Source organism: Oryza glaberrima, chromosome 10 (genome assembly GCF_000147395.1).
Source record: "Oryza glaberrima chromosome 10, OglaRS2, whole genome shotgun sequence".
Classification (NCBI taxonomy): Eukaryota; Viridiplantae; Streptophyta; class Magnoliopsida; order Poales; family Poaceae; genus Oryza; species Oryza glaberrima.
Window position 1 is genome coordinate 14,884,565 of NC_068335.1, and position 22,617 is coordinate 14,907,181.

Sequence of the window (22,617 nt, forward strand, 5' to 3'; positions counted from 1 at the left end):
ACCTAACTTGTTGCATCTAATCCTTCCATTGTTAATTGTTATATCATGTTCCCTTGTAACCACCTAGTTGCGCCTCGATATTCGTGCACTCTGTGCGAGTATCGACGGTCGCCTTTAAACTTAAAATCTGAGTAACTTGATGGGTAAAACTTGGGTTTTACAAAAGACTTGAAAAACCCGACACCTGGGTCGGTGCTTGCGAACTAAATGAATTTCCAAAATCGCGGACCGGGGAACGTACCGGGTGTACGGTTTCCCGCTCTTGCACTTAAGGACCGTTTCCTTGGAATTTCATCCGAACATAAGACAAGTACGACCACACGGGTGGAATGGGACGCCCCTGGCTGAGTAATTAGCTAATCGGGGGAACCATGATGCCAAGAGACATGTGGATTCAACGGGGTGATGCCGGGGAGAACCCCCGGGCTTCCTGGCACAGTATGGTCTGGGACCTAACCTGATGTCGGTCTGGGACCCCTCTCGTTGGCATATGGTGAACCTGTGTCAGCTTTCGAAATGCCTTGTCGTGAAAGCCCCAAGTCACCAGACGTGTCTGATCCACACGGGCTAGGTGACCAAGGCTAGTAACGTCGTGTGGGTAAAGTGTACCCCCTCTGCAGAGGTTATTAAACTGTTCGAACAGCCGTGCCCACGGTCATGGGCGGATGAGAGGTGATTTCCTAGCGTAGTTTTGTTTGACTACTGCCTTGTGAAATTTGCTGATGTGGTTTGGGTATGATGTTTGGAAAAATCCGCGGCTGATGGGATCAGCCAGGCCCGGGTGGCCGTTTGAAAGCTGATTGGCCGGGTGCCAATCTTGATCAATTCAAAAGACTGATACATTGCACATACTCCGACCGGACGAGACGCACTGTCCCATCCGTGTCGTTTGAGAAGCACTCACTTAGTTGTTTCAAAAAGAAGTACAAATAAAACGAATTGCAAAAACAACAGCCTTTCCTTGAAGCCTGCATTAAACACTAATTTCCCATGGCTTGCTGAGTACTCCGGTACTCACCCTTGCTCTATATAAATAATCTCCCCCCCCCTAGTTGCTGAAGAAGATGAAGCGGATCCTGCTGACGAGGAGTTCTTCCAGGAGCAAGCCGGCTACAATGAGTTTTAGGGTTTCGGCCTAGTTCCCAAGTCGCGCCTGTGATGTTTGGTCAAGTCTTGGCTTTCGCTTCCCTTTTGTAATGTAGTTGTGAGCTCGGGATCTGTCCGCAGCCCAACATGACTGTACTCCTACTCTATAATAAAGAGACCTCTGTTGCTGTGATATTCTGTCTTCCTGTGATACCAGCACTGTTTCCTGGGACTAGTATCGATTAACAGGTTAATTTGGAGCGTCACGGGCTAGTTCCGCCTGGGACTAGTTCGGGGCGTGACAGTGCACTGAAGCAAATCCAACTTCTTCTCTATGGCGTGCAGCCAATCACCAGCTTCAACAGGATTAGTGGTGCTAGAGAAAGTGGGCGGCCTCACACGAAGAAATTCTGCTAACTTGTTCTGGGGAGGTGCATGGTTATTTCCCTAATTCTGCTGGTTCTGGAGTTGCTGCATCATCATGTTCATAAGCTGTGCCTGTTGAGCCAGGACTTGGGCAAGTGTGGGATTCTCTCCATTGTTGTTGTTGTTGTTGGGGCCATTCCCGTTGCTGCGAGTGAGCACCATCTGGCATGGGCAAGAGCACAAGAAGAGAAACCGGGGAAAACTACTTAGGACAGAGAAGTAATTTTTCTACTAACTTAACTTTTATTGATCTTAACTGAGTTTCATTTTTACAAAACTGAAGACTCTCACACCACTAAACTCACCAACTACCTAACACTCGAAAGCAAACAAACGCATGCACTTACATCCCACCACTGATGTAAACCACATGCAGGACCCACACACACAACCAAACTTAAAACAAGCAAACTAACACAACGACCTAGGACAACGGCTTGACAAGGCATTCTAGGTCTTCCGGGCATCGGAGTTGATTGAAGGCTCGTTCGGCTCGTCTCCATCATCTTGATTGGCTCCCCACTCGACCTTTGAATGGGTGCGCTTCGATTCTTCTCCTTCATCATCACTTACATTGACGACCGGAGGATCCGCTAGGGCTGGGGTAACTTCTTTCTCCACCACATGGACCTTTGGCGCCAATTGGTAGCGAGGGACGAATAGAGCTCTCTTCCTTGCGGTAAGACGAACCCTGGCCTTCTGCGGCGGTGCTTCTCCCTTTAATGCGGCTAGTTCCTTCTCCAAACGATCCACCTTGTCTTCTAGCTTGCAAATTTTTCCACGATTCCGGTCTTCACGATCTTGAGCTGCTAGCACAACCTCCGCGCGGGTTTCATCCATAGCCCACAACATCTCAACCAAATGCCTTGTGGTAGCATCATTCTCAATTCCCTCAGTCTCAAGGTAGCTGCCACAGTCACTTCCCTGGGTTTGGCAAGGATGGTAGCGATACTCAATGTCGGCCAACTGATCACTGTAGCGATCGCGGAGCTCTCCTATGGCGATCCTTGCCACCTCCTGACATGCATGAATGTAATTTCCTCCTCCAGCTTCGAACATCACTGATGGGATATCTTCACTATTACTGTTCAAGGTGACTTTGACTCGGCACTTCTCTTCATCCCGATCATGAGGAATCTGGGCATACATAGGGGCAGTCCCAAATCCTATGGCAAAGGACATCGTACGCAACTCCTGGACAAATCCCTCAACACCAAACAAGTACTCAGGCTTGTAGCGCGGCATCTAAAGACAAGTGAAAGGAGGGAGTTAAGACATTTGTCCAATTAATAGCGCAAGTTTTTGGATTAATTTGAATAAAGTTAGAAAATCCAAGTAAAAGGTAAGTAAATAAATAAAGTAAACCAAGCTTGCAAGATATGTTGAAACAGTTGGAAACAAGATCACAAATTTTGCACTTTCGAACAACAAGTATTAAAAGAAATAAGATAAAAGAAAGTTATAAAATCACATGCTAAATTTATTTCATTGCAGCAAGATTAAATAAAACAATGTTGTAAAACTTTTGCTGGTAAATGAGTCATTAGTACAGTAATAGATGTACGGTACTAATAACACAGGAATAATAAATAAATTTTTAAATGAGAACAACTAAAGGAATTTTAAACCGCATGTGCCATTTGTTTGGTTTAATTAAAAGAGAAAGAGAGGAGAATAGTTCTATTTTTCCAATATTTTTAGAGGGCTCCTATGGGTAACCATTGGGTATAACCTAGGGTCAAGGAGGCTCTGATACCAACTTGTCACGCCCGGAATTTCTATCCAAAATTCCAAACGCTTACATGTGTGTGAACCCTCGTCCAGGAATCAGCCGAGGCACACAATAACAAATTGATAATAGAGTACAATTATTACTCTTAATTAATAAGCGAATAAAATGTCATTACAGAGGTAGATAGTTCCTCTCAATCAATAAAGATCTAAGCAGCGGAAAATAAGATAAACAGCGCAGACGACTCCACTCCATAGGCAGCTTGACCAGGGCTACACCTAATCCTCCACACCATCAGCATCACTGTAGAGCTCCTCCTCTGATGAATGATTGCAAGGTGAGTATATGACATACTCAGCAAGCCACGCAGCAATTATGCAAGTGCACAGGATAACAAAGGATGGCATAGTAGGGTTTCATTTGCATAAACAGCATTTAATAAACATTTCAGAATTTAATCAAACAGTTAAGTAATAATTAAACAATATTAATCCAACGCTATACAACATACCCTGTTGCATAGGCCCAACCATTCTGAACAACCATCCCGGCTGCACAGTTCTATCTCCAAACCAGGAATATACCATTCCAAACCAGGAGCTAATCAAATTATTACTAGTCATAGCATCTTTCATTATGATGAGAGTGTGAAACTAATCACGAAAAACATTGTTAGACCCGCCCATAACCGCGGGCACGGCTATTCGAATAGTTTTACCCTGGCCAGAGGTGTACCACTGTACCCACAAGACACAGCCCCACGACATGTCACCATGCGCCTCAATACCACCACGGTACCTCGGAAAGGAGCTGTGACAGTACCCCTCGCACAACACAATCCACCACAGCGCACCGTTCCTGGATCATAATCACCCCCTTATAAACAAGGCATGGACTCCCCAGCGACCCCCGTGGGCTTATCTCCGCCACTTCTCAGTCTGGTGCCCCGCAATGAACCATGCTATACAATAGGTAAAGCAGTTGCCCACGCTGGCTTGTGGTTGACACGGTTAATGTTTCACAACCGAAACTCGTGAACCGGTCCTTAATTGTCATGAGCACGACCATCAAAACCATGTGCTCACAACCCACCATTATCAGGTTTTAGTTGGCAAATTAATTAATTAACCAATCATGATTAACCATCATGAGTTATCATTAAGCCATCATTAAATAATAGTGAGTCATAAGTTATCCCAATAGTGTGCTAATGTTTCTAAGCATGGCTAAGCAATCGCATCTAATATCTAGCTGAACCAATATATAAAGCTCAACTAGTCAATTTATAAAAACCCAAGGTATCAAGGAATAAAGTAATCAAGAACAAAAGGGCTATAACAAACAATAGGTTAATTCCACCCAATGACATTCGAAAATAAATGCAATAATTGAATAGAAACAATAGCTTTAAACGGGATCAACATGCTCAAAGGGTTGTTTGGGATCTGTGTAACTTGCCTTGTTGGCCTTGGAACTCTTCAAATTCTTCTCCTGCGAAAACGGACTCTCCGGAAACGTCGGAATCTAAACAGAAAAGAGCAAAAACACCAAAACAGCACATAAACAAGCATGAACAGAACATGTGGATATTTTTAACATGTAGATCTCAATTTTAGAAAAATTTAGAAACTTGAACCAACTAAATCCGAGCTAAGATGAATTAGTTATGAATTTTTAAAGATTAAATCGGATTAAAACACTTATATGGATTTTAATTGAATTATGACGCAATAATGAATTATTTTTGAAAAGGAAAAGAGGATTTATTGCGTCAGCGGCTAGGGTTTGCGGTGGACCGGGTGCACGGCGACGGTTCACGAGATTGGATGGCCGAGTTCGATCCATCCAAAACGAACGGCCGAGATCGGCCGGTCCACGGCTGGACCACGGCGGACGGCATCGATGACGTCGGCGATGACGTCACCACCGGCGGCGGCCGAACCGCGCGAGCTCACCGGCGAACCACGGCACGACAGCGCGAACGGAAAGCTTCTACGGGTTGCAGGCGGCACGGCGAACTCACCGGCGACCAAAACGACGGCGGACGATGACCGGACGACGTCGGCGACGAGGAAGAAGCGGCGCAACCTTCGGCTTGGCGACGGCGACGGAGTTCCGGCGGTCGACAGCGATGGCGGAGGGGCGGACGAGGTCGGCGACGGCTTGGCGATCACGACGGCGGCCTTCCCGAGCAACGGCAACGACCGGAGCGACGGCGGCACACGACTGGAGCGACAGCAGTGACGGCGGCGCTAGACTACACGGGGCTAGGGCGCTACGGGCGGCGAGGGACGAAGGCGAGGGTGGCGGCGGGTAGCGGCGGGCTTGGGGGTGCTTTTATAGCAGCTAGGAGGCGGCGGCGAAGGCCCACGGCGACCAGCGACGAGAAGGAAAGGTTAGGGTTCGGGAGAGAGAGACGAATCCGATTCGAGATCGAATCCACGAATTTCCAAACGATTTTAGCCGATGATTCCAAAAGAGAAAAGATAGAGGAGATCGAGAAGATCATTTCCCCTCTATCGATTTCATCGGAAACGGAAAGGATCGGCCGGATTTGGGAGGAGACGGCGGCGGCGCGGCGCTAGGGTTCGGGCGGCGGCGGCGGCGCGAGGAAGACGAAGACTGACAGGTGGGCCCCACCTGTCAGCGGGCGGACGCGCGCGCGAGCGGCGGCTTGGCTGCGGACTGGGCCGGCTTGGGCCGGAGAGAGAGAGAGAGGGTTTTGGGCCGACTTTCGGCCCAAAGCCAAAAGAGACTTTTAAAAACCTTTTTCAATTTAAATTATTCATGAAATGCAATTCCATTTATTAAAAATACTTCCTTAGCTCAAATAAATCCCAGAAAAATCTAGGAATTATAGAATTAAGCAAAGTATTTAACGAAATTTTATCTAGCCTCATTTTATATTGGAATTTATTATTTAAAATTAGACCTTCTCTTCTAGGCTTTTAAAATCATTTCTAATAATTTCAATTAAACAACAATTTATATATTTAGGATTTTTAGGGTGTGACATGCCGCAGCTTCCTCCTTCCGCCCGCCGGCGCCGCTGCTGCTCCGCCCTCCGAGCGCCACCTCTCCTCCGTGCGCCAGCCAGCCACACCGCCGCTTCTCCTTCCTCCACGTAGTGCTACCGCTGTCGTCATCATCCCTCCCTCGCACTAGAATGGCACAAAGCACTTGGCAGCGTCGGGTCCGCCTCGCCACCCCTGCTGCGGGGATCAAGGAGGTCCGAGTTAGCCGAATCGAAGACGGCGAGGGCGACATCGACAACGACTTGGGAGAGGGTCCCAACGATGCGTGATACGAGCAGGTGTAAGGCGTCGACTGCCGTGGTAGGGTGGGGGCCGGCGGAGAAAAGGGGATCTACGGAGGAGGAAGGGGAGAGGGTGTGATTGGAGGCGACGAGGCGGGTGGCGCCGTCGGCAATCAGGAGGTGGCGGAGGAACGTGGGGGCCCTGTGGAATACGAAGCGCGCGTCGAAGTCATCGGGGTAGCCAGTCTGGAGCGGCTTGAGGTAGGCGACGGTAGAAGGGGACGGAGAGGGGGAGGAGAGAAGGGAGGCAATGAGTCCCCGGCAACAGCGTCCTTGGAACGTGAGAGGTCGGCGAGCGTGTCCTTGCTGGCACCAGTGTTGGGCGCCGCCCAGAGGAGGGAGACAAGCATGGCGAAGGAGATGTTGGGCAGTGGCCACTGTGTTTCCGGAGGGGGCGGATGACAGGAACGACACCGCCCCTACATCCGCGAGCGGTGCCCGGATGTTGACGATGGCGATAGCGACGTCGGTGGCCGCTCCGTGTGTGGTCTTATTTTCATCGGAATATATCCATGTGTGGTCTTGTTTTGAAGATTTAATTGCAACGAATTTAATGGGGCAATCGGATCATGATTTGGATAAGTAACTTAAGAGAAAAATCAGTTTAAAATAGTTTTTGTACGTAGATCGGGCGCTGACATCATGCTGACGTTAGCGCCCGATTTTCTCTAAATCGATCGGGCAACCGATCCGTAGGCGTGTTCCAGTTGTACATATTGTCTCAGTGTCTAGACTTTTGTGCTAGGTATATATATGACGTTAGTAACTCCATAAAATTTATATGAGTTATGAACATCTATCCTAACGAGGAGCTATAGATGGCCAAATGGCCGCCCGGCCCGGCACGGCCTAGACACGATTGGGCCTAGGCCGAGGCTAGACGGGCTGGCACGGCCCGACCAACAAGCGGGGTTGGTCATGCCTGCCCACGGGCTGCACCCACGACCCAGGCACGGCCCAATAAGACTCGGGCCGTGCCGGGCCAGCCTGAAGGCACGATAGCCTATCGTGCTTCTCTATTAAATGAGTCTATTTGTCCTCCCTAATCTCTTTGGGCTTTGTCTTATATGGCTGGAATAAGTCCACATTTCCTCGCTCATCTCTTTGGGTTGCGTCTTATATGGCTGGAATAAGTCTATTTTGTATACCTCTTGTCTGTGGGCTGTACCTCAAATTGCTGAGTTAAGTCTATGTCGTGCCGGGCTGTCCCGGGCGACCGTGCTAAAGGAGCAGCCCTGTCGGCCGGGCCGTGCCGTGCTTAGGTCAGGCCAAATTGTCGTGCCTTGGGCCGGGCCATATGGCCATCTATAGGAGCCGACAGTGACAGAGCCAACAATTTTACCCTGTTGGGTCAATTATTGTTGCTTGATATCGTAATGAGGTCATTTGTGCAAAATTTATTGGATTCACGTGAAAGCATTAACACACACGAGGGGTGATAGTGAAAACTGTGGGGTCTATCGACCCCATAGCTTGTACGTGGATCCGCCATTAGGAGGAGGTCAAAATATTTCTAGTTTCAAATACCTCCTTTTCTGCCTCACCGCCGCCTGAGCGAGCGCCAGCAAAGCCACGCGGCCGCTTGGACGGCGGCGGCAGGGCTTCACCCAACGTTCGCTCAGATGGCCTAGGGAGCTGGCCGAGCGGCAGCGGTGGCAACTGTCCAGATCCACGCCATTCCAGCCGGATCTGGCGGGACGACGGCGGGGTGGAGTGGTGGCGGCAGCATCTGGCAATATGTGGCGGCAGTGACGGTGTCCAGTCAACGGTGGAGACTACCCCCGCCCGAATCTGCACCGTTGGGCGGATCTGGTGGGGTTGACGGTTGGCGGCGGCTATTAGCAGCGGCGAGCGTGAGGCCAGCTAGGGACGTGGCCGCCGCACGTGAGGATGTGGCGGCTTGGCGCGTCGACGACGGCGACAGCCAGAGAGGAGGCGGGGAAGGAGACGACGGTGAAGGAGGAGAGCAGCGGCGGCCGTGTGCGGGCATGGTAAGCCGTGTGTGACGGCGGCGTCTGCAACTGGAGACGCGGCTGGCTGGCGTGAGGTGTGGAGGACGGCTGGCCGAAGGCCGGCACGGCGCGACAGGCGCGGCCGGTGGTGGCGGAGGCCGGCACGGCGCGGGGAGACACGGCCGGCTGCGGTGGAGGCCGGTGCGGCGCAACGAGGTGTGGTCGGCGGGTGGCGAAGGCCGGCGCAGTATGCGAAGGCTGACCGGCAGGGGGCGCCGGTGCAGCGATGGCCACGCGCCGGTGGAGGATTGTCGGTGGTGGAGCATCGAGACATCATCTATATACTTGTAGGCAGTGTGTAGCGGGTGAAAACCTAGCCCGACCTTGGCCGGGCCGGCAACGACGACGTTTTCGAACATCTTCACCCCTCTTGAGGGCGTTGTCATGCCGCCCTCCAACTCCTGTGGGGCTGCTGGGTGAAAACCCAGTCTCGGCCCTCTTTGAGGCCTTGACGGGGCAGCGGCGGTGGTGTTTCTGTCGCTCCTCTCCTTCCTTAGAGACGTCGTCTAGGCATCCCTTGCCAAATCCCCCCAAGCTTTTGGTGCAAGCTCGCTCTAGATTCTTATCCTCTTGTGTCGTCGCCCTAGCTTGCGCAAGTTGACCATGTCGGAGGGCCTAGGGGGGAGAGCGGTTCCATTTTCTCTCCCACCCTCTCTCCCTCAATCCCAATGTTTTGGATAGAGTGTAGTTTTGTGTCGTTTGTAAGGGTCGGATTTGGGCGATCTCAATTGTGTTCCGATGTTGGCTTGGCGGTGGTCAGTCACGCTTAGCGGCGGCCGATCCGGTGCTAGCCTTCTCCCGGGTTTGTGTGTTGGTGCTGTCGGTGTGTGGTTCACTGTATAATTTTTGCTTTTTCCTGGTTACGACCTCCTAGAGTTGTAATCTTGTAATTTTTTCCTACTCTATCAATAGAACATTCGCATTGTCTAGTGCGAGTCGTTTGAAAAAAAATGTCTTTTGATTCTTCAATAGATGACACATTGACTACTTCCTCCATTTCATATTGGGTTAATTGGATCCATGCCACTGCAAATATACCGTATTAGAAAAATGCCACTATTATTCATGAAATCGGGCAGATGCCACTGCATTTTTCTAAAATTAGAACGGTGCCACTCCGTCACGTTTTTCTATCGTCTCCATCACATCACCATCTTTATCTCCATCACACACCAAACCAAATCGAACAGTGAGTCGTCGCTGGCTGGCCATGCTTCATATTAAGTGTCCGTCGCACACAGAGTAGCAACTACTGCCGCTTCCTCCTTCCGCACGTCGGCGCCGCCGCTCCTCCGTCCTCCGAGAGCCACCTCTCCTTTGTGCGCCGGCCAGCCGCACCGCCGCTTCTCCTTCCTTCGCGTAGTGCAGCCGCTGCCGTCCCCTCCGAGCGCCGCCGCAGTCCTCGTCGTCCCTCCCTCGTACTAGAACGGCACGAAGCACTTGGCGGCGCTGGGTCCGCCTCGCCACCCCTTCCGCGGGGATCGAGGAGGTCCGAGTGAGCCGGATCGAAGACAGCGAGGGTGTTAACGACCAAATTTGGTAAGATATGAACCAGGTTCGATATTGGAAGCAAAGCGGATTCAGCAAAGAGATAGATTCGAAGAACAGAGTATGTATCGGCTGCGAAGGCATCGGCTGGAGTATGCATCGGCTAAGATGAATTAGTCAGAGGATGGTTGGTACAGCCGATGGAGCTGGTATAACCAATTTCGTTGGAGATGGCTCTGAGGCTGTTTTTAGAATTGATCAATGTACTTCACAAGGATTGCCACGATGGAGATAAGTTCTCAGATAGGCAATTGTATCTAGTAATTAGGATGTCTTATGTAAATTCCTTAGAGATATGTTTGGGCAAAAGTCTGCCGCAAAGACTTATGCTATCTTAGAGTTTGTTAGAGATAAGAGTCGTGTCCGGCAAGGACATATTTTGTATCTCGGGTATAAATATAACACGAACCCCTGTAATCAAAAGAACACACGTTCAATAACACTTTCGGCGCATCGCCACCCTTTTACTTTCATTCTATTTCGACGAGTTCTTGCTTTCAGGTTGAGCTGCATCAATTCGATCTTCAACTAGAGGTAAACGTATCATGACGATTTGCATTCTCGGGGTTAGTGCTTCCATCTTTATGACACTCTAATCTTTTTTTATGTAATTCGTCGAGTTATCATATATACTTTATAATCTCTATTAGTTTCGCTATTTAACTTGTCATCGGCTGGTTTTTACTGTTAGAGAGTAGCCGATAAAGTTAGATCTCGTTATTAATCTAGATTATACCGTATATCTACCATCTCTTAGAGGTTTTCATCATCTTGTTTAGATCTTATAGTTATTTTTATGCTTAATGCTGCATCGGTTGAGTTCGATCTATTAAGTTTTATCTATAATTGTGATATCTAGTCTGTTTTATGATCATCAATAGAGATAGTTTCGGAGTTTCTGCAGATCTTACCTGATTTAGCTATTCTTATCTCATATGCTTGTTTGTTATGCTAAATCTGCCCTTTATATTAAGATCTCGTTACATTGAAGTTATATTAGGTTTATTATTTAATATATCTTGCTTGTCTCAATATCTTGATATAGAGTGGTATCGGAGTATTAGCCGATACATGCTAGATCTATCTGATCGGCTATGCTATAAACCTCTATATAATCTTTGCTTTAATATATATTTCGACTTAAGTGATTTATATTGTCTCGACATGGTGACCGATCTATCCCAATCACTTAGTTTAAGTATATGCCGAAGTAAATATTATATGTTGTTAATATCTACAGCCGATCGAGTAGATTTAGTTTTATCTTATTGTTGACGGCTGTTAAGTACCAAATTAACGCCGTCAATACCTACATAAGACCATAATTGTAAACATCCAACATAGTGGTAGGGCTTATTTCTAACAATTTCTACGAGTGTTGTTGTATATTCATATGCAGGTGACAAACTACCAAGGTTGAGAGGAAATATACATAAGGAGGATGAGAATCAAACTTGTATCCGAAGTTAAGGAGTTTTGGACCCATAAACCCAATTAAACACCTCCAAATGGGCCAAACATTCATACCAATGAATTGAGGGGCCCAAAATGAGTGTCCAGGACGAAAACCAGAGGGAACGGAGCCGTCCCGGGTTCGGTCGAACCCTGGCAGAGGCCGTTCGCCCTAGCCCAAGTCCAGTTCGGTAGCAATCCGCCTCCCAATGACGGTTATGGCCGTTTTCACCGGTAGAAACCGTCATAAGCTTGGACACTTGGCAACACAAGAGAGAAGATGCTCTTTGGATGCTTGGAGCATCTCCACACTCCCAAGGCACTTCTCCACCTATAAATACCCCTCTCATCCTCACTTGTAAACACACACCAAAGCATGAGCTGAATTACAAGAGGCTCTAATGTACTTTATTATATATTAGAATAGGGAGAGATTAAGGTAGAAGGAATCGGAGGAATCCCGGAGTTGTCGGTAATCTCCTCTTACTTTTGTATCTTGTTAATTACTCTGCTTTAATAGAAATATCATTATGAGTAATTAAGGTTTGCTTAGTGAGAATTACTTCTTGGTTAGTTCCTAATTAGCATACGGGATCATTGTTCACTATAGTTTATTTATTTATAGTGATTACTTTAGTGTTTGATCGGCACTAGAGTAGCTATTAATTGCGTACACGCGATGTCTGGGTAATTAATCTCCAGTGGTTGCTGCGAATCCCACAGTACGTTTGAGGTGGGTTTAGACGTGGTGACAGCCCTCAAGAGCACTTAAGTCCTCCCTGTCCGGGTACGTAGTAGAGCGACATCTGGGAACAACGGGTTGCCAGTGCCTAAAGTATTGCGTTAGGATTAAAGTTAAGCTTTATCCTAGAGTAAACCTGTCTTCACGCCCAGTTGAAGAAAGGTGTGCTCAAGCCTTTAGGCGTCTTAGTTAAGCCCTCGTTGGTAGGCAGACCCTAGCTCCGTCACCCGCTCGGTAGGAGTTGTGGTGAACTAGTGCGTGTGTGAGTTTTGTTTGGTAGTCCGTGTTCCGGTGTTAGACCAGTTGGGATACCGGCTGGAATACACCACCTATGTCTTCTGCGATTTCGAAAACCGTTTTGATGTAGTGTTTTTGTTTTCCTCCTTTTCTTATCTCATTTCTGGTTCGGTCAGATCTCAATCGCTCTGAAGCAGATGGCACGTCGTTCCACCCGTCAGATCCATGCCCCTAACCGCTTTGGTTTTGAAGAAGAGCCAGTTCAGTCAGAAATTCCCAATCAACCAATTAACCAAGTAGATGAACAAGAAGCCGAGAGTGATCATACGGTTGCTTCCAGATCAGTTAATGATGTCGCAAGAGGTAATCAACCCCCACCCGTGGACCTTCACCAAATCCTGGCCATGCAAACACATATATTACAAGGAATGATTCAGAATATAATTGCTATGCAACAACAACACACACAAGAGCGTCAACCCCATATGGTTCAAGATGATGGCCAATCAAAACTGAATGATTTCTTGGGATCTTGTCCACCGGAGTTCTCCCAAACAAATGAGCCTATTGAAGCTGATGATTGGATTAAAGATGTGGAAAGGAAATTAAATCTGGTACAGTGTACTCCGTATGAGAAGACCCTTTACGCCGCACATCAATTGAGAGGACCTGCCGCAGATTGGTGGGATAACTACTGTGCTACCCATACAGATGCTAGTACCATCGTCTGGGCAGAATTTGCAGCAGCCTTTCGCTCAGCACACATCCCTGAAAGCATAATTGATTTAAAGAAGGAAGAATTTGCAAATATCAAGCAAGGATCCTCTTGCATCAACGAGTATTTGAGTCGCTTCAATAGATTGGCCCGATATGCCCCAGAAGATGTAGACACTGATAAAAAGAAGATCAGAAGATTTTTAAAAGGAATGGATGCGAAACTGCGAGTGAAACTTTTGGCTCACGACTTTCCGACGTTTCAACAAATGGTCGGTAAGTCCTTGTTACTAGAAGATGCAGAACAAGAGATGCAAAGAATACAAGAGACGCAAAGTAATGTCCCTAGAGATTCAAGCAAAAAAAGGTTTGTGTCGAAAAACAAACTCACCAGCACAGTACTATCAGAAAGCATCTCAGCATTCAAATGGTTCCGGTTCTACGTCTCGTTCGACAATGTCAGAACCTGGTCAGCAAACCACAATGATCAACAGTAATAGCCATGAAGGAAGCAACTCCGTATCATGCCCTACACCTTCAAAAAGGCGTGGTCATAAGGCAGGAGTCAAATGTTTCATTTGCCATAAGATGGGACACTATTCGTGGGATTGCCCTCAAAAAGTCAAGATAAAGCGCCTTCAGAAAGTCAAGACAAAGCTAGTTCAACCAACGACAATCCTTCCCAACATATCTGGATCAAAAGGTTCGAAGTCACCAAACAGTGGATCTGTCTCGCTAACCTCACTACCTGTTGGACAAGGTCGTCTGAACCATGTGCAAGTAGAAACAAATGGAAAAGTTGTGAATCTCGAGCAAGTTGAAGGAGCAGGTGAAGAACAGGTTCCATAGGCAAGAGCAGAGCCACAGTAAGATGAAGAATGCTAAGTGAATCAAGTTACCAGACCGTTTTGTGGCAAGTATGCAACAATGAGTTGAAAAAAGGACCAGTAGAGTCTGAAGCTGTGAAGAAGTCTGAAGCTGTGAAGAAGTCTGAAGATCCCCTTTTGGTTTCGTGTGTGTGGTCCACCTTCGAATCTCAGGGTCGAGATTCTTGTAAGGGAGGTGGATCTGTAACGCTCCGCTTCTCGTGAGACGTTAAAAACTAATTCGACAAAACCTTATATGCGAAAATTTAGTTCTTTGTGTGCAAGTCTAAGTTGTGCCATGGATCTCAATTCAATCTCCATCTTTGTTCCCCTCGTCGCCATCAAAATCGCCCACCTCAAGATTCCAATTCCGATTCAAGTCTCCAAATCAAATTCCAAAATTCAATCGCCTCCTTTCACCAAATATTCGCCCGACTCCAAAAATATTCAAATTCCATTTCCAAACTCTTTTTTTTCTCTCCAAACCGGATCTCCCAGTAAAAGTCTACTTCGCCTCCCTCAAATCCTTATGGGCCGAATTCCTTCCCTGGCCCACTTCCTTCTCCTAGCCGCTCTCCCCTTCTCACGTGCGCCGCTCGCGCGTGCGCCATGGCCGAGAGAGAGAGAGCTCTCTCTCTCTTCTCTTGCGGTGTCGATCTCCCGTCACCGCCTTTCGATCTTCATCACCGCCCGCCGCTTCCCGCCGCCGCGGTTTGAACCCTCCCGCCGCCGCTGTTCGATTTTGCTCCACGCGCGGTGGCTGACCGCCCTGGCCCGCCTGCGCCGCGCAGCCGCCCGGCCCCGATGCCCCATGCCGCATCCTTCCAAAACCAAGAGACAGAGAGCTCGTGCCCCTCTCTCTCGCTCACGCCCCCTCTTCCTCTTTCCTCCCAAAGTGGCAAGGGTGCAAAGCTCCTTTCTTCCTCCCTCCTTCGCTTTTGCCCGACCACTGCCATCGTCCGCCTCTGCGCCGCTTGACCGCCTGCGCCAGCTGCCTCGCCCCCTTGACCGTCGAGGTCGGTTTCGCCCTCTCCGAAACGACATCCCCAATTCCTTCCACATGAAGCCTTCCGGCGCCTATAAAACCCCACACCGCTTCCCTATCCCTCCCATTTTGCTCGCCTCACACCCACGCGCCATTGCCGCCCCTGCCGCCTAGCTGCTCGCCGCCGTCGTCGCTCTTTCTGCCGCCGCGCGTGCCCAGGAGGCCGGCGAGCACGAGGAGTCGACGAGGAGCTCCGCGCCGCCCCCATCCTCGCGTCTCCCTCTCTTCTTCCATGGCCGCGCCCACTCGGTGCCGCGCCGTCCCGCCGTCGCGACCACCTCGCCACGACTCCCTCCGCGTCGCCAACGCTGCTCCTCCCTCGTCGGTGAGCTCCCCACCGCATCCATCCTCCTGCCGCACGCCATTGCTCTGCCCCGGAGGTCGCTCGCTGTCGCCATGATTCCCTAGGCTAGCTCGTCGCCGCCCGTGGCTTGAAACGAGTTCCCGGAGCCGTGTAGAAGCTCCTTCCCCGGTGAATTGGACTCCCGTTGCCCCGGCGAGATTTTCCCCTTCTCTCCGCCGGCGATGGCCGCCGCCGCAATCCGCCGCCGTCGGCCCTTCTCTCGCCGATTCCTTGCGCCGTGACCCACCCCGTGTCCTCTTGAACCTCCCCGGCGCGCCGCCGCGGCCGCCCGCCTCGCCGACTGCGGCCGCGCCGTGCCACCCATCCCGCCGCCGCACGGCCGCCGTCGCCAGCCGCCGTGTCGCCGCCTCTCCCTCATCCGCACCGTTGAATCCTCCCGCCTTGACCCCCTCTCACTTCCGGTGCCCGCCGCCCACTCCGGTTCGCCGCCGCTCGCCGGAACTCACCGCACGCCGTGAGCCGTCGGATTGGCCGCCCGGCCTCCTCCCTCGCCCGTGCCAACGTGGCTGTCCACGTGGACACCACATCTACCTGCCCGGCCCCGCGGAGACCGGTCAAAGGTCTCCCGGTCCACCGATCCAACGCGCCGCCTTGCGTGCACCCCGCTCGCGTGAGCCGTGTCGTCGCCTTGTGGGTCCCGCCTTGCGCCCGACTCGGTGGACCGCGTCCATCGGCTTGCGTCGCGTGGGCCGCGCCTCGTTCGGCTTTGGGCCGCCTCTCTCCCGCGCGCCGGCCCGCTCGCCTCGGCCGCGCCCGCGCATCTCTTCGGTCCGCGCCCCTTCGCTCGGCCCAAGTCCAATTAACATCCCTCCATCCTTTTCTTTTTCCAGGGATTTAATAAATCCTTTTTCCCTTGTCCCATAAATCAATTCCTTATTCCAAAATTCCATAAACCATTTCCTTTGGTCCCGCATGACAGTGACTGTCAATAATTTTCTTGAGAATATTATTTCTATAAATTCCATAAACCATTTCTCCTATTCCAGAAATTCCAATTAAACTTCCAAAATTCATATCACCCAATTCGCAACTCCGATTGACTCCGTTCAACTTCTAATAATTCCATAACATTGAGATCTATTTAATGGCACTATTAATTAGTCTAAATAGGGTTTTTCTTTTGGTCTTTTTTAAGGTTTTCGATTGTTTGCGTATAGTCGCGGTTACCGGATTTTCGTCGATCGCGGGTTTTCTCGAAGATTTGTGAAGCTTCGTGAAGACCTTGAGCAAGGCAAGTCACCCTTTGATCAATTGCTCCTATAATTGGAAAATCATTATTATTTTGTTTGCAACTTGCATTATTAGAATCACACACTCAACTTGCTTGGCCTCGTTTTGCGTGCCAAACCGACGGACCTACCCAATAGTCGCACTAATTCCTGTAGGTCGTACTACCCTGATTCCTTATCGCTCCACCCTTGTGGTACCTCGGTATTCGTGCTCTCTGAGCGCGTATACCAGATATCCCACATACACCGTTGTTTGTCGAAAACTTGGGAAATGGGTTTGTGAAGCCTCGAAAACCCGACATATGGTGTCGGTGTGTTTGAAAATAAAATGAATTGTGAAAACTCGCGATGCGGGGGTTGTGCCTATGTGGCACTGTCCCGTATTCGCATATAAGGACCGATTCCTGTGGGAAACTCATCGAACATAATCAAAGTGCAACCACAAGGTGGAATGGGACACCCTGGCTAAGTAACTAGTCGGTTCAGGGAAACCTCGCATGCCAATAGTTGGGAACGCCGGGGCAGGGTCGGTTGGAGCCAAACCGGGTTCCTGGTAAGGCAAGGAAGAGAAGCTTGCCAGATTACCGATTGAGGTGGTTGGAGTTTGATTTGTGAAAACTAAAATGGCCTATATTTATGTGAGGATTTGATCCTTCTATGTGGCATGAGGTATCCCTGGGTCGGCTTGGAAAAGGCTTTGTTGCGAACCTCCGATACCGATGGGTGTTCGGAATAAGTTCGTATCTTGTGGGTAAAGTGTACCCCTCTGCAGAGGTTAACTAACTGTTCGAACAGCCGTGCCCACGGTCATGGGCGTATGTGAGGTGGTTCCCGTTGCGTAGATTTGTTTGCCTATGCTTTGTGAAAAGTTGTTGTGGTGCGGGAATTGTAACCAGAATCAGCCTACGTGGCAGATGGATGACCTGAGTGGTCAGAAACGAATCTGTGTGGTTCGGGATGTCTGCGGGCATCATAGACTAGGCTTCCCGAGTGGAAGCGGATTGTTGTGCTGCTGGGCAGCTGGACTCTGAGAGTCCGAGAAAATGAGAAAGGCTCTGGGAGCCGATTAATCAAGTGAAATGGCTTTGGGAGCCGAGAGGTAATGATCTGACCCGGGAGGTCGGTACATTACCAATTGAGTTGTTGAAAAGCATCTCTTAAGTCGATTTGAGACGCGAGTCTCTTTTCGGCCCAAACTTAACAAGAAGTGAATCACTTAGTGATTTCAAAATGATTTCAAACAAAGGATTTGCAAATCAACCTTGCCTCTCTTCCAAGCTTGAATTAAACTCCTAAATTCCCGTGACTTGCTGAGTACGAAAGTACTCACCCTTGCTCTATATAAATATATATAGCTCCTTCGCTTTGAAGCTGAAGATGAAGTGAAGTGAAGATTAGGGTTTCGTCCTGGTTCCTAGCCGTCGCCTGTGGTGTTGGGTGTTAGTCCGTTGGCTCCGCTGCTGCTGCTGTTGTTGGTGTTTCCTCGTCCGTGTCATCGGTTGCATTCTCGGGCTGTTCTGAGCTGCAACGTAAGTTAAGGTAAATAAGTCCTCTATTTATTTTAAGGATTTGCGATGATTCATATTTGTCACCGTGGGTACCAGCACTATGTCCTGGGACTGGTACCGAGATCGCGGTTTCGTAGGAAGCGGTTCGTGCCGTTATTCCTACGACACGCTCCTATTAGGTGCCGTTGTACGGCGGTGCCAGATTAGGGTGTGACAGTGGGGGCCTGTGGAAGACAAAGCGCACGTTCGGAGTCATTGGGGTAGCCAGTCTGGAGCGGCTTCAGGTTCGACGGTGGAAGGGGACGGGAAGGGGGAGGAGAGAAGGGAGGCGACGAGTCGCTGGCGACGGCGTCCTTGGAGTGGGAGAGGTCGGCAAGCGCGTCCTTGGTGGCACCGGTGTCGGGCGCCGCCCTGAGGTGGGAGACGAGCGCGGCAATGAAGATGTTGAACAGCGGCCACCGCGTCCTCGGAGGGTGCGGACGGCACCATGAGCTGCGTGGCGAGTAACGACACCGCACCTACTTCCACGAGCGGCGCCCGGATGTCAATGGTGGCGATGGCGATGGCGGTGGCCACCCCTTCGTGCGCTGGGGCGGCACGCTGTAGCCTGTCGACGAGGGTGGTGAGGATGGGAACGGAGACGGCGTGAGAGAGGAGGACGGACAAAGTGACGGGAGTGGCATGGTTCTAATTTTATAAATTTTCAGTAGCATGTAACAGATATGACGAATAGTAGTGGCATTTTATTTAATTTTACAAAGTTACAGTGGCATGGATCCAATTAACCCCATATAGTCGTTTTGACTTTTTTTTCCGTCAAACTTTGTTAAGTTTGACTAAGTTTATATAACAATTTAGCAACATCTAAAATAAAAAATTAGTTTTATTAAATCTAACATTGAATATGTTTGTTTTATGTTGAAAATACTCCTATATTTTTCTATAACGGAGAGAGTAATTTTCTGTAAACTTAGTCTACCTTTAAAATATTTGATTAGAAAAAAGTTTGAAAAGTTTAATTAGGAAAAAGTTTAAAACGATTTATAATAGGAAGCGGACGAAGAAACAGTCTTTTATACTCTAAGACACGTATTGATAGTCAATGTCATTAGCTAGTATGAGCTATTGAGCTTCCATGTGGAACATGAGTGCTTCAGTTTTACTTGACCTTTTCTTTTGAGCAATTTTACAGTTTTTGAAAAGGTATCATGATGTAAAAATTTTAGTGTAAAATTTAGTATCTCATAGCATCTGGATATCAAGAGATGTCAAATTTATACAATAAAAAAAATGGTACTTTGTTTGCTGGAGACTGGCCAGGAACCAAGAAGATCCTAATAACGACGCAACCAAGCCGCCGTCCGTTGTAAAACGGTTTAACCATCAATGTTTGGAATTCGTATGGGAGTTGTAATACGGTTTAACCATCAATGTTGGAAATTCGTATGGGACTCCAGGTGAACGTTAGTGGTAGGGGATGACTACACGTCAGACGTCCGGAGTTTTACAAATCTCCGGACGGTGTTCCACTATGTATTCAAGAGATGTTGCAATGTTTCACTACATGTTAAAAGAGATGTTGCAATGTTTCACTGATCCAAATAAAATGTTTCACCATAAGTTGTTTGCAAAAGTTTCACCGTTCCAGACAAAATGTTCCAACGTGAGTTGTTTCTTTGATGTTCCATCCTTTATGGAAGAATGTTTCATTATTTTACTGAAAATGTTTCAGTCGGATGAAACACTAAAAAAACGCAGACTTTAAGAGCAAAAACATATGCAACATCTAAAGAAATCAACTGCAACATCAAGTATCAAATGCAACATCCAGAAATATGAATTGCAACATCAAGGAATACCAAATTGCAACATCAAGAAACACTTGTGTGCAACATAAAGAAACTAGCATGGAACGAATCCTTGCTAGCTCGATGCTCCCACCATCCTCACCTTAATTCGTCGGCGAGCTCACAGCCATCTCCATCAACGGCGTCTCAAGCTCCAGCCCGCTCCCTCCAAGTGCCGCCACCGCCGAGCTCCGGGCCCTAACCGGCGCTAGCCGTATCTCCTTGTGACATTGACGCCGCCGCCACCGCCGAGCTCGGGTCCTCTTTGAAAACAGTTGTTCCTTGTCGTGGCGCCGCTGCCGCCGGCGAGCTCAAGGCCTAACCGGCGTTGACCGCATCTTCTCGCGGTGTTGCCACCACCGGCGGCGAGATTGAAGTCTTCTCCGACAGTGGTTGCTCCGACGGCGACGTCATCTACTCCCCCAGCGGCCAGCGACAGCGACTTCCTCTTGCTCGAGTTCAACTGTGCTTCCTCGCACGCGTGGTGGAGACTGAAGAGTTCATTACTGTGTTGGAGAGAGAGAGAGAGAGAGTGGGGAAGAGAAAGGAGGGAATGAGTGGCTGAGAACACAGGTAAAGTGGATAAAAGAGATAAGAGATGGATGGAGGTCCGCGTCCGACGCGAGTCACAGGATCGGACGTCCGGGGCAAAGCGTTTTCGTTAGTGGTACTGATCCTAATCTAATTCTTACTACTATACTAGTAATAATTTCGATCGTCTCTTTTCTTCTCATCGTCCTCTGCGGCTCTGCCCTTCCCCTACATCGCGTCTTCGCCTAATACGCCAGCAATCAGTGCCCCTGCCTGCCATGTCCTCTTCCGCCGCCGGCAACTCGTCGCGGTCGGCCTCCACCTCCACCATCGTAGCTGACACGGCGACCGGGTATCACCTCCTCAAGATCGACGGCTACTCGCGCACCAAGGGCACCCCCATTGGCACGGCCATCGCATCCAGCCAGTTCGTCGTCGGCGGCCACCGCTGGCGCATCTATTACTATCCCAACGGGGACCACACCGATAATGCAGATTACATGTCGTTTTACCTCTTGCTCGACGAAAAGAAAAACACCAAGACCAAGAGCGTGAAGGTGCGGACGCTGTTTCAGATTTGTTTCGCAGACCAGGTAAAGGCGCTGCCTACACTAACATCCAAAACAGTAAGAACTTTTGGTGATGGTTCTTCTTGGTGTTGGGGCTATTCGAAGTTCATCAAAAGGGAAGATTTCGAGAAGTCCAAGGATCTCCGAGACGACTCTTTCACAATCCGGTGCGACATTGCCATCGTCCGCGAGTTCCTTGTTGAGACGACCGAGGTGCTCCCGCCCAAATCGTTCGTATCGGTGCCCCCATCCGACATGAACCTGCAGCTCGGCGAGCTGCTGGAGACCGAGAAGGGCGCCGACGTGGTGTTCGAGGTCGCCGGCGAGAGGTTCGCCGCGCACCGGTGCGTGCTCGCGGCGCGGTCGCCGGTCTTAGGCGCGGAGCTCTACGGCCTGATGAAGGAGGGCAACGCCGCCGTGGTCGTGCGCGTCGAGGACATGGAGGCGCGGGTGTTCAAGCTGCTGCTCCGCTTCGTGTACACTGACTCGTTGCCGGAGATGAAGAAGACGGACGAAGCCGTCATGTGCCAGCATCTGCTCGTCGCGGCGGATCGGTACAACCTGGAGAGGCTGAAGCTGATCTGCGAGGAGAAGCTGTGCAACCACATTAGCACGGGCACGGTGTCGAACATGCTGCTGCTGGCTGATCAGCACCGCTGCGCCGGGCTGCAGAAAGCGTGCTGCAATTTTCTCGGCTCATCGGCGAACCTGAGTCCTGTCAGCAGGGGCTGCCTCTCTGTTATGAAAGTGCTGGTGTCAGGATGCTGGTGCCTCCACTGAGTTATGCTTAATTAGTACTATGTTCTAGCATGTGGTTTAGAGACCTTTGTCATCACATAGTTCTCTTCTATATATTTTAGCAATGCATGGAGACTTGCTGTTGTACACCCTGTCTCGGTGTCTTGGCTTGTACTATCACTATCAGGCAGAGCTGCAGAGGTATATGACCTTAGTAATTCCATGAAATTTATGAGTCATGAACATCATCCTGAGGTAAAAGTAATTCCAGTTTGACCGTGTGTTGTTACTACCACTGTAACTTTACCTAAAAAAATTACTTCTTGATTTGGATTTGGATGACTGGTTGAGTTATGTAAGCACCTGTGCTATATTCTCACTACTGGAAAGATGCTTTTCCCAGAAGGCTAAATTGAATTTTTGGGTTCTTTCTTAAAAAAAAAAATGGGTTAAGTTCGATTTACCCCTTAAACTATTGCGAAAGTACGCTTTATCCCCCTAAACTGTGATACCAGATATAATACCCCCTTGAACTATTCAATCCGGACACTTAACCCTCCCGCGACCAATTTCGGCTGGTTTTGTCCATTTGTTCCAACGTGGCACACCCACGTGGCAAATGACGTGGCAATAACATAAAAATACCCCTCTCCTT

At 49.4% G+C, this 22,617-nt stretch overlaps 2 protein-coding genes across 3 annotated transcripts; one reads left to right on the top strand and one right to left on the bottom strand.

The window, feature by feature from the left end:
- Window positions 1-1,062: 1,062 nt before the first annotated feature.
- Window positions 1,063-20,321, bottom strand: LOC127785583 (uncharacterized). Of its 2 annotated transcripts, none has more exons than XM_052312981.1 (2): window positions 20,228-20,321; window positions 1,063-4,768 (listed from the first exon to the last, which is right to left on the bottom strand). In XM_052312981.1, the coding sequence occupies exon 2, from the start codon at window positions 2,755-2,757 to the stop codon at window positions 1,963-1,965; it is 795 nt and encodes a 264-aa protein (XP_052168941.1). In that variant the 5' UTR covers window positions 2,758-4,768; window positions 20,228-20,321; the 3' UTR covers window positions 1,063-1,962. The 2 variants fall into 2 exon arrangements, 1 of the variants encoding a protein (XP_052168941.1); XR_008019788.1 differs by lacking the exon at window positions 1,063-4,768 and adding an exon at window positions 11,800-13,319 and having other exon boundaries at window positions 20,228-20,307.
- Window positions 20,322-20,682: 361 nt separating this feature from the next.
- LOC127785582 (BTB/POZ and MATH domain-containing protein 1-like) lies at window positions 20,683-22,306 on the top strand. The gene is made up of 2 exons (XM_052312980.1): window positions 20,683-21,248; window positions 21,330-22,306. The coding sequence occupies exons 1-2, from the start codon at window positions 20,934-20,936 to the stop codon at window positions 22,002-22,004; spliced, it is 990 nt and encodes a 329-aa protein (XP_052168940.1). The 5' UTR covers window positions 20,683-20,933; the 3' UTR covers window positions 22,005-22,306.
- Window positions 22,307-22,617: the final 311 nt, after the last annotated feature.